This window comes from Amblyomma americanum, chromosome 5 (genome assembly GCF_052857255.1).
Source record: "Amblyomma americanum isolate KBUSLIRL-KWMA chromosome 5, ASM5285725v1, whole genome shotgun sequence".
NCBI lineage: Eukaryota > Metazoa > Arthropoda > Arachnida > Ixodida > Ixodidae > Amblyomma > Amblyomma americanum.
In genome coordinates this window covers 117,876,739-117,892,140 of record NC_135501.1, presented here as the reverse complement: position 1 = coordinate 117,892,140, position 15,402 = coordinate 117,876,739, and the positions used below count along the sequence as shown (strand labels likewise).

At 43.4% G+C, this 15,402-nt stretch overlaps 1 protein-coding gene across 1 annotated transcript; it reads right to left on the bottom strand.

Annotated features, from left to right (window-relative positions):
* Positions 1–265: 265 nt before the first annotated feature.
* LOC144134138 (AB hydrolase superfamily protein YfhM-like) lies at positions 266–14,093 on the bottom strand. Its single transcript, XM_077667109.1, has 7 exons — positions 14,068–14,093; positions 12,336–12,553; positions 10,595–10,725; positions 3,997–4,109; positions 3,041–3,218; positions 2,061–2,197; positions 266–693 (listed from the first exon to the last, which is right to left on the bottom strand). Exons 2-7 carry the CDS (start codon positions 12,522–12,524, stop codon positions 266–268), a joined length of 1,176 nt encoding a protein of 391 aa, XP_077523235.1. The 5' UTR covers positions 12,525–12,553; positions 14,068–14,093.
* Positions 14,094–15,402: the final 1,309 nt, after the last annotated feature.

The following is a 15,402-nucleotide window of genomic DNA, read 5'->3' as shown; positions in this document are numbered from 1 at the left end:
TAGAGCCATTGGCAGAGCCATCAACATAATCATCATTTTTTGCTATTCCTTTGAGGTCCCTGAGATGCTATTACGTGACCGGTGCTATAACTAAGAAAAACGTCGCACCTGCCGGATGAATATGCTCAAAACTTAATGTAGTAACATTAAAATCTAGACATTCAAAATTGAGTGCAACTTCAGAATATTTATTTCGAGGCAAATCAGATCGGTAAGGCACGGCCGATGGGCTTCCTTAAAGCAGAAGGCCCCTCCCAGACAGTTTTTATTCCTTCATATTTTTAGGCAGGCCCGTTGCATCTACTGGTATCAAAGGAGGCCCACTGTATGGTGCTTCTTGAGCTGGTTCCTTGGATTCCCTGCAGGGGTCGTTGTAGCGCTTTCTCCACCACTGCCACCGTCTCCGCTGTTGGTTGACGACAACTTTACCCGTGGTCACGAATTCCTTTATGCGGTCGTTTACATGAGAGGGGCATTCCCGCAGCAGGAAGTGTCCGGCCTTTTCGTAGTAGATTAGCTCTGAGCCGATCAGCCAATCCCGGTTGTACTGGGCCACGCGCGGCGTGATGAATGCGTCAGCCTCTCCCCAAAGTATCAGTGTGGGAACGTTGATCCTTAGGTAAGGTAGTTTGTTCAACTGGTCGCTGTCGTTGTTAAAAGCGCGGTAGTAGTTTATCGTACCTGTTAGAGCTCCTGCAAACAGTAAAACAATATTCTTTTATTGAGTAGTTACTTACATCACGTTGATAGAATTGGCACAGTGGCAGCAAACATACGCGCATCGTTTGCGTCACAAAATAAGCAATTATACAACATACATAGGCATATAAAATACAAACAAAAATGAGAGAATGTTTACAACATTCGCATACAGTGCGAAAGTACGGCGTAAGATGGCACGCGCTGCCATTGGTAGAATTTTTGCGATACAGGTCGGTCTCGGAGAGACGGACAGAAATTCGCTATACCATATTGCTCGTGTCAGAATTGCCAGATTAGTGCTTTCTCAAAAAACGCAGTGTCACCTGCACAGACATTGCAGTTTTGAACTTGACCAGAGTAATAATATCGTTATGAACGGCTTTCTTTATCGCAAAGGGGAAAGATTTACGGTCGCTAATGGTGAACACATGCGCCCACAAGTAGTCAATCGGTTCCGATACAGCTTTTAAAAATGATTTTATAGTAATAAAGATTCTTTATCATCATTCCCGATGAATGTAGTCGAGAAAGGATCCGTAAACGTGCGTGGCTGCACGACGGTAATGAAAACCATTGAGTAGTCACAATGTCATGCATGGTTGTCAGTGATTCCATATCAGGCTACATTTTGTGACTACCAATTTGAATGACCTCAGAGCAGAATTCGTACTCTCATGTGGGAAATCCTCGCTATCTACAGACCGTTCAAGAGAAATGAATAATATTCTCAAGTCTCATGCCTCATTGCAGCAATGCTGGGGGCTAGTTGCGACAATATATTTTTGGTGGTTACCCCTTGCAGTGAAGTTGCGACCTCCGAGAATCATCGCTAGCTGGACAAAGTAGTGCTTTACTCCCTCTTTCGTACAGTTTCAAAAAATGAGACGTAATGGCCTCTCCGGCATTCATGGGCAGGAAACAGCAAAACTTTGCAATAACAGAAACCAATGGATTTATTGCTGCAGACGAATCTTCACCTGACACCAGCGCGGAACACAAAAAAGACATGCCCCGACGTAGCCGCTGCGCTGCACCTGGCCTAAGCATGATCAATATTGTCTTAAACTGGCGATAGCCATGTCAGCTGTAACGCAAGAGCTACATCGACACGCTAGTTAGAAGCAGCAAATGTCACCATAATATTTGTCGCTAGTAGCTAAACGTGCAGTTTAATTAAGAAACTTGAAACATGAATCCGGCAGTGCTATATTTCTCTTACAAAAAACTTAAAGAAGGTAACCACGGACAGCTAACCCAGGTTTTTGGGCCAATGTGTGGATGATTTTCCTCGAAGACAGACCATTTCGTTTTTAGTGTGATTTTCTCCGAACAGTTATCACAACACGAAGAGCACGTACCTTCCTGCGAGTACACGTACTTGTGGGCATATTCCTCGCTTTCGGTGAATCCTTTGTGCACTTTGTCGAAGAACTGCAAGTCTTTCATTATAAGGTACTGCTCAGGGATAACGGGACGTCGGAACGGGAGCATGTACCTGCGCACGAAGCAAGAGTCTTTGCTGACTTCCTTCACAACTGATTCAAAGGGTTTCGTGTGTACTTGCAAGAGTTTCAGATTAATCACTCTTAACGTAGCGGCGGCATTGGATCTCTGGAAATAATCATTATTTGTAATCTTCTCAATCAAACCGTTAACAGAGGTTCGTCAGTTTATCTCCATTTGATTTTTCTGATACGGCATAGTTCGTGTTCTGGCTCGTTCTAATATTGTTAGTCTGACAAGTTTTAATACGGGAATTCAAAATATTTTCGTGCATGTCATAATAGAAGCATTCATAAATAAGTCCACTAATTATAAGGGAGCAATAAACACATGACAATTTGTTGCGAAGCAGAAGCCTCGCAATTTTATGCCGTTTTGTCTGTTATCAAATGCGCTTGCTATCCAATATTGATGCCTCCAGCTTCAAGCACTTCTTACAGATACCGGCCAAAGCAAGTGCAGAGCAAATTACAAAAAGTGGAGTTAAAGCTGACAAATTTCGAGCAAAACTTTTTTCATCCGCAGTACCGAACGGATACAGTGCACTGGTGCTTTCTTTGCAATATTTTTCTGCTTTTTTTTCAGCCTTACAGAGGGCTCGCTCTGAGTCAAAGGACAACTCTACTAGAAACATTCTACGCAGTAATACCCGTTTCTGTCTCGTGGTGACACGCAGTGTTTACTTCTACTCATCAAATGAGGCAACTATGAAATCATTCCTCTGCATAATATATTCAACCACTATCGTACCACAGAAGAGTGCACAGTGTCGGAAAGCCTGAATTTGCAAAGTAGAAAAGGTTAGTTCGCATTAGAAGGAATAACAGATACTCACCAGGACATCCTCATTTGCCTCACGCTGCGAAACAGTTGCTTTAGGAACGCCTTGGGGTGCATGCCGTTGATGATGACCATCTTATCGATCATCGTCTCGTGCAAGGTGGCGAAACAGAAGCTGATCATGCCGCCCCAGTCATGACCGACGAGGACAACCTTCCTTGTATGGTTGGGGTCTGTAATGCGGAAACAAATTTGATGCCTTTGCAGTCTTCACAAACGAACACGACCACGCCCTGCGAGCTTTCCCTGCCATTGTTACATTGCTGTCCTATAAAGGCATCTAATCAATAATATTTATTCATTTAAGCACATTGCAACCTCTCAGGTGCCAAGGAGTGATGGAACACTAGCATAGTGGAATTAAGTTATTCTATTTGTATTTCATTGTGATAACACTAGTTCATTTTAAATAATATGCATGAAATGGGTGCCCCACCATATGCACAAGTACACGCCTTCATATATACATATAATTTTGCGCTACTTCGAATGGGATTCACGCAGTCGATATCTGAAGCTTCGTGATCTGATTAGGCTTCTTCGCAGGTTGATTCTGTGCGTGAGTTAAGGTTGGAGTAAGGCTTTCGGAGGAAGCTAAAAAGGCGCAGAATAATTCGAGGGATCAGATCGCCTACCAGCGAACAATAATCGTCTCCTTCGGCATAAAGTGAGGCTGTATATCGTTTTTTTTTCCTAGTTGCGGCAAGAAATAATTCAGTAGCTTCAGAGAGTACAAACGTTTGCAACTGATGCAGAACTCTGTTCGAGATGCCCCGAAGAATCACCATACTAAGCGTGCAGAAAGCCGGCGCTTGAAGTGTCTTCCTTGTATTTATATTGGCGCATTCACAATAATGTATGACAAACTGTGGCTATAGGCCTGCCCAATACTCTGGAGTTTTAACTCGACGTGCTGAATTTCTCCTGCAACACTTCTGTGCAAATACTTACTAAGTTGTTCAAGGAGCCCTTTCACGTCTCCAATCAGTTTCGGCATCAGATATTCGGCAGTATCTTTAGGCCTCGTGGTGTTACCATATCCACGCATATCGGGTGCCACAACACTGCGAATGAAGGGCAGATAAATTAGACTTTAAAATCAAAGCAAGTGATCTGAATGGGCGCACACATAAAGGAAAGCTGCTATGCGCATTATAACTGATCTCAAATCATCTGATGAAATTTTGCCTTTCATACAGTTCAAGAAAATTAGTATTGCTTCAGTTTCGAGAGATACTATGCGGTTAGTACTCGATACTGCGTTATATTTGGCGGCGCACCCGCGCTGGCCAGTCAAGGAGAGACAATGTGGAAAACTGTGACTCACCAGGTAATCTCAGGACAAGAAATTGTACTGTCACTGCATTCTACGCATCTCAAAAATTATATTTGGTTCCAATATATGTACCAGCGGAGAAAAATATTCTTGTTCCCGCCTTTTCGCTTTCCTCGTTAGTGCCCACATTACAGCTTTACTCACAGGCACATCTCTCGACCCATTTAAAACGTTTTGAGCATGTGAAAGAAGCAGAAAATTGGCTTATCTTCCTTTTCGCTATCCCCAGGCCCAACCTAAGTGACATCCCCAGAAGCTGGATTGTCTTGAACGATCAGCAGAAACGGCGCATTCAGCTCCTTGCTGGTTTCCACGAGGTTAGTGTTGAGCGTGACATCACGAGATATAGTTGCGTTATTAATGCGAAAGCATTACTTGGCTATGTTCGCTGTTTCCTGTCCATATAAAGTGGACGCAAAACGTGTTCACAGCCCTTCCGTCGTTAGAGAAAGAGATATGAGTAAAAATATCATAAAATGTTGATGAAAGTCAGAGCTGGTTAATGTGGAGTAATTTGTTAATTAATTAGAGGTGAAAAGTCTATTAGACGTTGAAATAGTCACGGACGTCGATATAGCGTGTGAACGTAAAAACAGTCATGGACGTCGAGTTGTGGAACATACGCAACTAAGCTGAATGAAGGATCGAAATTGAATAAAATGGGATTAATTAACGGTAAATAACCAAAGAAAAACATTTGGTTGATGTGGAGTAATTAGAGTCGAAAAAAACCGTGGACGTCGATGTCGTGGAAGAACGTCAAAACGGCCTCGGATGTTGAAATATTATAAAACGAAAAAGAAAGTTAAAAAGAGTAAAACGGTTAAAAAAGTGTTCATTGATGTAAAAGTAACAAAGAAAATGACAAGCAACGAAAAAAATTCTGAAAAATAGAAACTAACGGCATAACAGTAGGAATGCAAGGGCTCGGAAAAAAAAAGAATTAAAAAACAACAACTTTTTTCTCGTTTTTTCTAAGGGAAAGAAAATGGAAAAACACACTGTCTGGTGCCAATCAGCATTTTGGAAGTGAATTTTTACCGCAGCTACGGGTAACATTCTGACCAATGTTGTCACTTGTACCTCTTATTTATGCGTAAATCAAATTTTCCTCTTCCCAAAGGAGAAAGAAGATGGGACTAAATTTTCGCATTGGCAACAATAAAGCGCTTGTTTGCTTTTTTACCATTAGTATAAGCCGCGTGCCCCTGATTGCTGCGCATGGTGATATTAGATAGAAAAACTCCTAGTGGCAACAGCAATTACGAATTGTGCCGTACCAAGTGCCGTACTTTGAAGCAGATATTGTCGCGAGTGGGAAGCAATTATCAGCACATCTCTCAGGTCAATCAGTTCCGAAGAACTTATGCCGAAACGCGGCATACAAAGAGTGATATTCATTTTTTCATATTTTAATGCACAGTTTTGGTTAAGGCATTGCTTTATTGCAACGGGGTTGTTTCAAGAAAAAATGCGATAAAATTTCAATCCTAAAAATTAATTCGCTGCGAGTACACATAGACTTACTAGAGCGAGATAAAGTACTAACTCAAGCAATTACGTTCAGAACTTGCTGTCAGCTCTGATTACTCCGAATCGCTGCTGGAGTCATTTCTATCGTCACTCATCAAACCACAGTTCTTAAGCTCTATGTTGGAGCGGACAAAAACCGGCTTCTGCACTCTATGCCTCTTCAGCCTGTATATTCCTGTTCATGGTGTGCACACTGGTGAACACTGATCAGTTTCTTTCACAGGCAGCAGTGGAGGGTGGAACTTGCAGAAGGCGAGACGCAACTGGTGTCAGATGCTCGGTAGCACAAAGGCCTTTCCACCACGCGGATAGCGAGACGTCGTTCACAGAGTCTTCGAGCCCTTTCCTGAACCAGGCGTCTCAGCGGGTCCTGTATTCGGCTAGATCCGAAAGCACTTTTCCGACGGCCAGATCGAGGCCCTCTGCAGCTTGTGTGATATCATCACAGGCGTGTTGCACACCTTCTTGGCTTAGGGAGCATCCTTTGCATAAGCAAAATTGCAGCTGCATGTGCTGGATGGAAAACTAAATAGCGTCTGTCACGGAGAATTTTCACTGCTGTTTCTTTCTCACTTGTCGTCAGAGTAGAATTAGGGAGGGCTTTTTTCACTTCTGCAGACACATTGAGCAAGATCTCGTGAACGTGTGATAAGCGAGCGCTCGCAGACTCGTTTTCGGAAACTTCATGGCCAATAGGGCTCAGGATGCCAAAAGTACTCTGCAAATCCCTCGAGAAATGGTCTTGATCTAATACTGTTCTGACTTCTTTGCTTACTCCGAGTTCAGTGGTAATCACGGTTTTTTGCAGAGCTTCTTTGTTCTTCAGAAGGATTTCGAGTGACGTCGCAACACCTGCCCAGCGCCTTTCAGCAGGCAGTTTGAGAGTGCTCTTATTTCCATCGCAGCACTCTAGCTGTTTCTTCGCGAAATGAGCGGAGACCACATGAGAGGGCTTCAAATAATTTATCACACATTTCGCCTTCTTAATAACTTCTTGAAGAGTCATAATCTTAACCATGTCTGACAAAACCAAGTTTAGTGCGTGGGCGCAGCAACCCAACGATGCGACAGTGGGACATTGCTGCTTCACGATTTCCCACCCAGCCTTCATGTCACTAGCATTGTCTGTAAACAAATAAAAATCCTTCTGCTGGCCAAGTTTTTCTATAACCATTGAAACCTCACCTGCTATGTGCTCTCCTGTGTGCCTATGATCATCTGTTTCCACGGCACTGTAGAAGATTGGGTACGGTGTAGCCACAACAAAGCTCATGACGCTCTCCCCCGCACTTTGGTCCAGCTGTCAGTAGGCAACGAGGTGCTGAGCGCAGAACGAATTTTTCTTCTACTTCTGTCATCACCCGGACGTACTCAGCTTCCAAAAGCCGCCCAGCAAGCGAATGCCTTCACGGCAGCAGAAATTAGGGCCATAGAAGCTTGAAAACTTCCCGACAGTATTTGTTTTCTGTTAGCGACAAAAGGGCTCTACTAGAGCATATCGTTCGTGCCAGGGCCTCATCAGGCTTGTTTTAAATCTCCGGTGTCACTCTGACAAGGAGAGTTGCTATGGACGCATTCTGAGTGGGGGTGTGCGTAGATGGTGTCTTCCGGAGTGGACTACTTTATACTGTGAGTGAATGTGTGTATGGAGTGTGGCACTACAAAGGCCTATGTTCTAGTGTGACTGAATATGTGCATAGATGGTGACTTCTGGAGTGGACTGTGATGTGAACTCTGTGGATTGATTGTGTGCATAGCTGGTGACTGCGGGAGAGAATGTGTGCTATTATAAGAGACTGTGCGCTTAGCGGGGTAGATGCGGCATTGTTAATATCGAAGGGACGCTGCGGTGGAGCAATTGCCGGCAGACAAAGCAAGGCTAACCCCACCTGTAGCATTCAACACCTCAACCTCAACCTCAACCTGGCTAGTCCACCAGCCTCTTTCTTGTCCGTCATGCTGTCATTTTTTGATGAGAGACTCTCCGTCTTCCAAACTTCAAAGGATGGGCTTCTGGAGCGACTGCAACCAGATGAAGTTACCGAAGCTTCGTCTTGTACCGATTATGCAGAGGATCTAATGTGGACATTTATGAGACTTTGCAATGTGGCTCCCTCACCGCTGGTCCCTTACTACTGTTCAATACGTCTAAGTTCGCCCAAATGTTTGAACGAGGTCTCAAATTGGCTGCGCTGGCAAGGAACTCAAGACCGATGCCGCAAGCCGATATGGTAGTCCAGAAGAAGTCAGGGAACCTCACGAATCAAAACTCACTTCACTGTCGCCGGACCGCTCTCATAAAGCGCGCACTAGCCCGAGTTAATGTTACTAGGTGGCGTCATTTGCAAACACTGTTGCCAGATCAGCAATAAAAACAGACTAAAAGCATCAAAGGTGCAGTTAAGATGTTTGAAATCAAGAAAAGTTGTGCAGTATAGGACTTCGCTACTAGAAAGCACGAAAAGAAAAAAAAGTCATCGGTCTCAGAAATGCAGTTGTGCGTATGGTTGTATGCCTATATCTGGTATTTTTCAATTGTATCAAATATGTCTGGAAGAAAACCTGTTTTTTTCTTGTTTTTTTGGCGTTCAAAATTTCCGGAAATTTACATCCCTACAAAAAAGCGCTTAGACGTCCCAATAGTGAAGCGAAGATAGGCGACGAGTGTGGAAGAGGCGTCAATGCTTTTGCATTCTCCCACTGCGGTTCGCCGCAGTGAACTTATCTTCAGTGTGCAGTTTCATATACAGGGCTAAATTCATGATCTTCCAAACTGCCCAATCAGCCCTGAGCCTTGTGCTCAGGTACGCGGTTGCATGTGCTTACATCACGCAGCGGCTTTTTTTTAAATTCAACTTTGAATATCTGCTGTGGGAAGCACGTTCTCATGAAGCCAAAATTTTATAATGCACATTAAATTGAGAAGAAATTCTTTCGCTTTCATAAAACACATTCCGTATTTCCTGCAGAGGCATAAGTAATGCTTCATAAAATAAGTAATGTGTCACGTAGTAATGTGTAATAACTACTGGTACGTCTTGAAACATGTCCTACCGTGCCTAAACAACTCTCGCAGTTTCTTTAAACCCGGCATATTCTGCGAGTAAGTCGACTCATTTATCGTACGGCATTTGTTTCTTGAAATAACCAGCATCAGCAGGCATCGTTGGCGGAGATGCGGAATTGTTAAGTCCCCAGTAGTTGAAGCTAGTCTTCATACAACTGCATAATTTCTTGACTTTGCCTTGTGCTTGGCTAGCGGCGCAAGACGAGATTCGGCTCACCACGAACTCTATAGATTCTTGTAAATGTCCTGTAAAGCTACATGACAAGCATTCCAGGGCAAACGTTTTGATTATTGGAATATTATGAGATACTATGGAAATATTGAAGACCATGGTCTATACCTCCGACGCGCACCAAAACCTTTATTTTAAAGTTTTTTCATCGTTTGCATCTAGTAAAGACCGCCGTAGCAGGCCAATGGAGAACATTTTTGACCATAGAAAATATGTTAATAAGAAAAGAATGCACGCCTGCTGAGGGAAGATCTGCAGATATATTGATTGTTAAGTGAAGTTTTACAAGATATGAAAAAAATAGAGTTCATAAACTCTTTCCCGTTGAAAAATGCTTCTGTCCAGAATTTCTTGATATCAACTATACACTACTACTGGTATCCATTATGATAGAAAACTTTTGGCCATTCATTATATACATTGCTGTTGGTGATTAAACTCCATTTACTTCTTAAGGTCCCCTGGCGGCATCGAAATAATAACATGGCATACGAGGTAAATACGCTGCAGCCATGTCGCCACTGAGGTGTGGCTTCGGCGCTTTGGACAAACGAACTGGCCCATTCATTGCTTTACCTGCTAACCTACCAGAAGACTTAATAATTACCATGTTGTGAAGCACCGGCAAAAAAGAAAGCTGCCGGCTTTCGCAAGAAGGTCAGAATTATCGACATCGATGTCCACGCCGGTTTTGCTGTTGCAGAAAGCGAGCGTGCCATAGGCGAGCTCCGCTGTTTTTCGCCAACATATCCGGTAGGATTTTTAAAGCACTTCTTGCCAGTCAGCGGTCGTTATGGAGTTAATTGACTGCACCTGTTTCCTAGAGCCGTGGCTCTACTAGAAGTGCCCGCAGTGACATTCGTGAAAGATTAAGCGCGCGCGCCCAATTTCGAAGGGAGCTGCACTTGCGTGTGAGATTTATTTAAGCATCAGTCATTGCTTCCTGCTTGCCATGAACGCGATGTTACTTTAGTAAATACCTTCATGACTAATGTGAATATTTTCATTAGTGGCACAATTATTTTTTAAGTTTTTCTTGCCTTTTTCACTTCTTTGGGGTTTCGCAACAGTAATTTTTCGTCTACACACATCAGTCATTATCGAAGTGCGCACACCTCGTCACCACTGTAAGATAGGACGAACTTTGTCTCGCCACTCATGATGCCTCAAATTTAGGTGCATTTATTGTGGATTTCGACATAAAAAATAATATAATCAATAAATGTTCTGCATCTGTGTTACCAATGAAATTCATTGCTGAAAAAAAGTGCAAGAACAATTTTCATTACATTAACATTCGCAAATGTTCGATTCATTTGAATCTGTGTGATTAAAAAAAAATGAATGGAGGAAATAGCAAAAGGTCCATGCATTAACCCACCAGAACTCTTCGCTGAGCTTCGGTATCTGCCTATTCCAGATGTACCAGAAGTCGAGGAAACCGTGCAATAAAAGCAGCATAGGACGTTCTTTGTCTTCGCACCCTTTCGTGACATAATGAAACGTAATGTTCTAAAGAAAAAAGAAAAGCAAATGCAAAAGTTACATTTGGAAAGACAAGTATTAAAATAAGACAGTTACTTCATTTAGGGCCTTGGTGAACTAGCTCGATGACGACGCTATCAATATTGGCGGAGTATTCTACACGGACTGTTTAGTCCAGAGCTGTCCACCATTAGCAGAAAGCAGTAATTTTTGGGCACCTAAGGAGCAAATGGAGAAAAATAGAATTTCCGTCATTGTATTTTTAAGACGAAGGCTTAGCGGTACTCGCCTAATTTTGTTTTTGCCCCAGTTTGAGCGTGGACAGGCCTGCTAGAGGGCATGTTTGGTCAACAATATACCTTCACGAGCTGGCACCGTTTCCCTCAGAACAGCGGTGAAATATATTGCTATACAATAGCCTTAGCTGCGCTATAAGCGTAAAATATAAAACTGTCAAAACTATCATCTTAAGGAAAGCGGGAGTTAGCGTTTAAGCAATGGCACGCAGGCCCACCAGGCGCAGAAAGAGCCAGTGGCATGAGAATAGGAAACATGTGCCAGGAGGCCTATGATGAGATTGGTCTCTCTTCCCTGCTAATTCTTGAATCTCACTCAACTCTTAAAAGTGTTCCATTGACTACGCTGGTTGTGCTATAGCGATGTTCTACCTAATGCATCGAAACTACCGAAAACTTAGTTGTCCGAAGGAATTTATGTTAAATGCGAACAGAAATATAGGTAGAAAGAAGCCTAATGCAGTTCGTTTGAAAAATCTCTCTCATATAAGCATTACATTAGAAGTAGCCTTTAATTTGCCGGCTGGTGCGAGCTGGCAGCACTACAAAAAATTCCGAGCCCATAATCGGTGTTGGTAACGTACCTGCTACGATTGAAAAATTAGGTGAATTATTTTATAGGCATTAATTCTTCTGTACCTACTTAGCGTTCGAAAGCCGGTTATAACAAAATAAATTGATTTTGGGCCACTTCTGTGTGTTTTTATCAGCCTGGTAAAAGCTAAATCATGCTTCAAGCATGGAGTTTCAGAATGATAGTGACGCTGAATGCGCGCTTAATACAGTGTTCTGAATCCTCATGTCTACGCAAGCCTTTTTGTTCAAACCAATGCGGAACTACCGCTTCCGGAACAGCAGCTTATGTTCCCTTCTTTTTAGTGTCATAGCTAACAACGCGGAAGAAGTGATCAGGAGTGGCGAGGTAGGCACAGCGACCGCTACAGCGCTTGCTGTGGGAACTTCTCCGGTTCTTGCATTTGCTTTCATTATCATCATCAGCTACAGCCTGATAACGCTCGCTGCAGGACAAAGGCTTGCTCCATATCTCTCCAACTAACCCTCTCCTGTGCCAGCTGCGTCTAACCTATCCCTGAAAACTTCCTTATCTCATTGTCCCACCTAAATTTCTTCCGCCCCTGCTGCACTTTCTTTCAATAGCAGGGGACCGCAGAAGCAGTGCATACGCTTTATGCTCTGATAACTTCAGGGCCGTTCATCCGGCCTTTTGGCGCCCTTAGAAATACCGCATAACCGAAAAAAAAATCGCCCGAACTGAGAGCGCGAGCGTCACTTGGTGGCGCTGTGTTGAAAGGTAAGTAAACGTGGGAGCTTGTCACTTACGGACACATTTACGAACTTGTGCTCTCCGTACTTCTCTTCGTAGAATTCGTTCGGCACCGTGCGGTTGATCGGTACGAGGATTGAGCTTCCATGAAGCCAAATGCTCGTCTTGACGTATGTTTTCATCCAGGCTCCCATGCCGATTGAAATGGCAAAGAACAGTGCTCTCCCCACAACAGGCAAAGCCATCTTGGCAGCCTGTGTTGTTTGTGCGGAGCCTGGAAAGCGGAAGAAAAGAGGACATCGCTTTTTTCAACGCTTTCGCAATGGGAATCGCCAACAATGAAAACGTTCGAAAACGCCACCCATTTATGCGATGAAAGACGCACATAAGCTCAAGGACTTTCGTAGGTAAAGGTTCGCAGATTTGATATGTAGCATTGGTAGCGGCAACGCCTACATATTTATTCGCGGAAACTTCCGTTATTTCTTGCCAGTGATATCGCTCTTTGGTGTCATCCAAAAGTTCTGTAAATCCGCACGCGAGTCATCTGCTCCTTTAAGATACAACGAAACGGCTGCTCCCTTTAGTCTGCGGACTTGGACTCAATCTGTCGCACGGGCGGCGCCCTCGAACGTGGTCATTGTCATAACCCAGATTTCTACAAAACTGTTTACAAGTGTGCTGTATTTAAATGTTATATATATCCCGTCGAATGTATCAGCAGAAAGCTCACTTTTTTTTCGCATAGCCGGTGTACCTCTGCAGTGTCAGTTACATACCCCTACGCCTCGTAAATATACGAACAGTGAATGTCTAGTTCCAAATACGTGTAGTTTGCTACTGTGCCGCCATCACCTTCAGTCTCTATCTGTGCACCATGGGTTTAGTTCCCACCCCTTAGTTTTAAGAAGCCAAATCAGCAAACTGTCACTCAGCCTTTTTTTTCTTAAAACGCCCCCTGCAGGGAATATTACAGTATTATTACGTTTTTGTCCAATAAATACTGTTCCGTGGCTGAGACTTGCCCGTTTCTGTTTTTTTTTGTTCTGAATGTGCGCTGATAGCAGTTACATTTCACTGCCAGTAACTATGGACCGTCAAAATGTTCTTTTATATTTTGCTTGCTTTTAATCCGGAGAAATGAAAGCAATGTTCCAGGCAACGACATTTCGTGAATGCAGGTGATCACTAGCATTATTGCTTCCGTGCGGTCAGAATGTGCCGCTTTGATTCATCTACGAACAACATCACTGTGCTTATTCAGAGGGGTGAAGTGGAATGCCGACTGTAAGGGACTGACTCTTTGAAAGGAATGGGGCTGACTTTCGATAGAGCATTTTTTTCCCATTGTTTAGTTCTATACACCTCCACAGCTTTGAGAACGTTATTCAGGCATAAAATACAATAGCACGCTCATTCTAGCGCGAAGAAACTCTGTTTACGTACGACTTCTTGAAATATAAATCAATTTCAACGAGTACAATTAAAATACTTTGAGCATAGCTTAGTTGAGGAGGCTTTATACAAACACGCAGAAAAATTGGTCGTTAACCTTGTTGGAGACTAAAGAATTCTTTGCAGTTTAAGTATCTTTGAAAAAATTTTTAAAAACTCTTCGCACTGGATAAAATTTCAACTATAACTGAAGCGGTCAAAGGAACTGTTGACACTTCAAGTGAGATTTTTTCTTCTTATACACGACGCATACCAAGAAAGTCCCAACGGACACGTTTCAAGCACAAGTACGGCGTGCTGGAATAAAAACGACAGATGAGAGTAGATACTCACCTTTGGAAGTTCTCTTAAGCAGGAAGCTTTTCTACGCCTCCCCTCGATGTCCTTTATATAGGTTATCCGTAGCTGGGTGCCCTTACATGCGCGATGATATATTTTTCCAACAGTAAGGACAGCTTTGACGAAGTCAGGGAACACGAATGCGCAAGTGCGCAAGTTCCAAAGAGAAGTGACAGGCTTCCGTAAGTGACAGCTGTCGTAAGGGACAGGCTTGACATTTTATTCCATAGCACACTGATATAATGGCACAAGGCACAGCTCATAACTAGAAACCTTTTTCTAATTGTTGTGCAGACATGATGACGACAACAGGCGGCAAAACATCGAAAAAAATTCAACTCTTTTTCGATGGTTTGACGTCTGCGAAAATGAGTTGCTATTTCTGATGAGCGCACATCGCATTTCGCTGCATAAAATTTATTTAGTCGGAAGGACAAATCTGACGTTATTCTCAAAAACAATTATTTCGCCTGTCGAAGAAAATGACCCGGCGGCAAGCATTGAGACTTATTTTTCAATTTCAGAGAAGTCCCCTGTTCTTGCAGTTATTGCCACAATGTTTTGTTATCTGGTCACCATGGCTTTTGAGTATCAACTTCTCTTGGCAGAAAATAGACCACTTAATATTTTGTGCGCTGCGCTGTTCCTCTCTGCTACTTGCTGCGTGGGCAAGATAATTTGAGAGGACACTTCAGCTTCGCCTTAATTAAGAGTATGGCGCGAAAGCGGTAATGGGTCCCTTCAGCGACCTAGGCTCTTCTTTGCCTATCACGTCGCAGATTCGGACATTGTTCTTTCCTTCACCATCAAATCACGCTTAACTTGCCTTTCAGAGTACAATGCATTAGTACCAGAGATCCCTGCCACGCAAGTACTCCTTCTCCGTCACATAGGTTCTGCCCACATGACCTTACATGCGGAACTGGTAATTCTCTACTTAATATGTCCCGCTATCTATGAATAGCGACGATTCCTCATAACACATCTGGCGCAAGGTTGCAGCGGTTAAGCGATGCGCCCCTGCCTCGAGAGGTGACTGTTTCAAACACAGCCACCAGTGGGACATGATAGCCCCCAGATGTCACTTCTCTAGCAACCTCTTTCTTCCTTTCTTCTTTCACACCCTCCTTTATCCATTCCCTTACGGCGCGGTTCAGGTGTGCAACGATATATGAGACAGATACTGCCCCATTTCCTTTCCCCAAAAAGCAATTATTATTATTAGCAACCTTTCGCGACCAATAATTAATTCACCTGTCACGGTGGGCAGGTTGTGACTACATCACAGGTCACGTGACCAAGGTGGCAGGTTGTCCACCTGCTTTTCCA

Bases quoted from the DNA above. Each gene is read 5' to 3' on its own strand.
- LOC144134138 (XM_077667109.1), bottom strand. From the start codon at position 12,524: ATGGCTTTGCCTGTTGTGGGGAGAGCACTGTTCTTTGCCATTTCAATC. The intron at 10,726-12,335 runs GTAAGTGACAAG...TTTTTTCTTTAG, and splicing joins ACAAGTTCGTAAATGTGTCC to AACATTACGTTTCATTATGT. The intron at 3,219-3,996 runs GTAAGTATTTGC...TCCGCATTACAG, and splicing joins AGGGCTCCTTGAACAACTTA to ACCCCAACCATACAAGGAAG.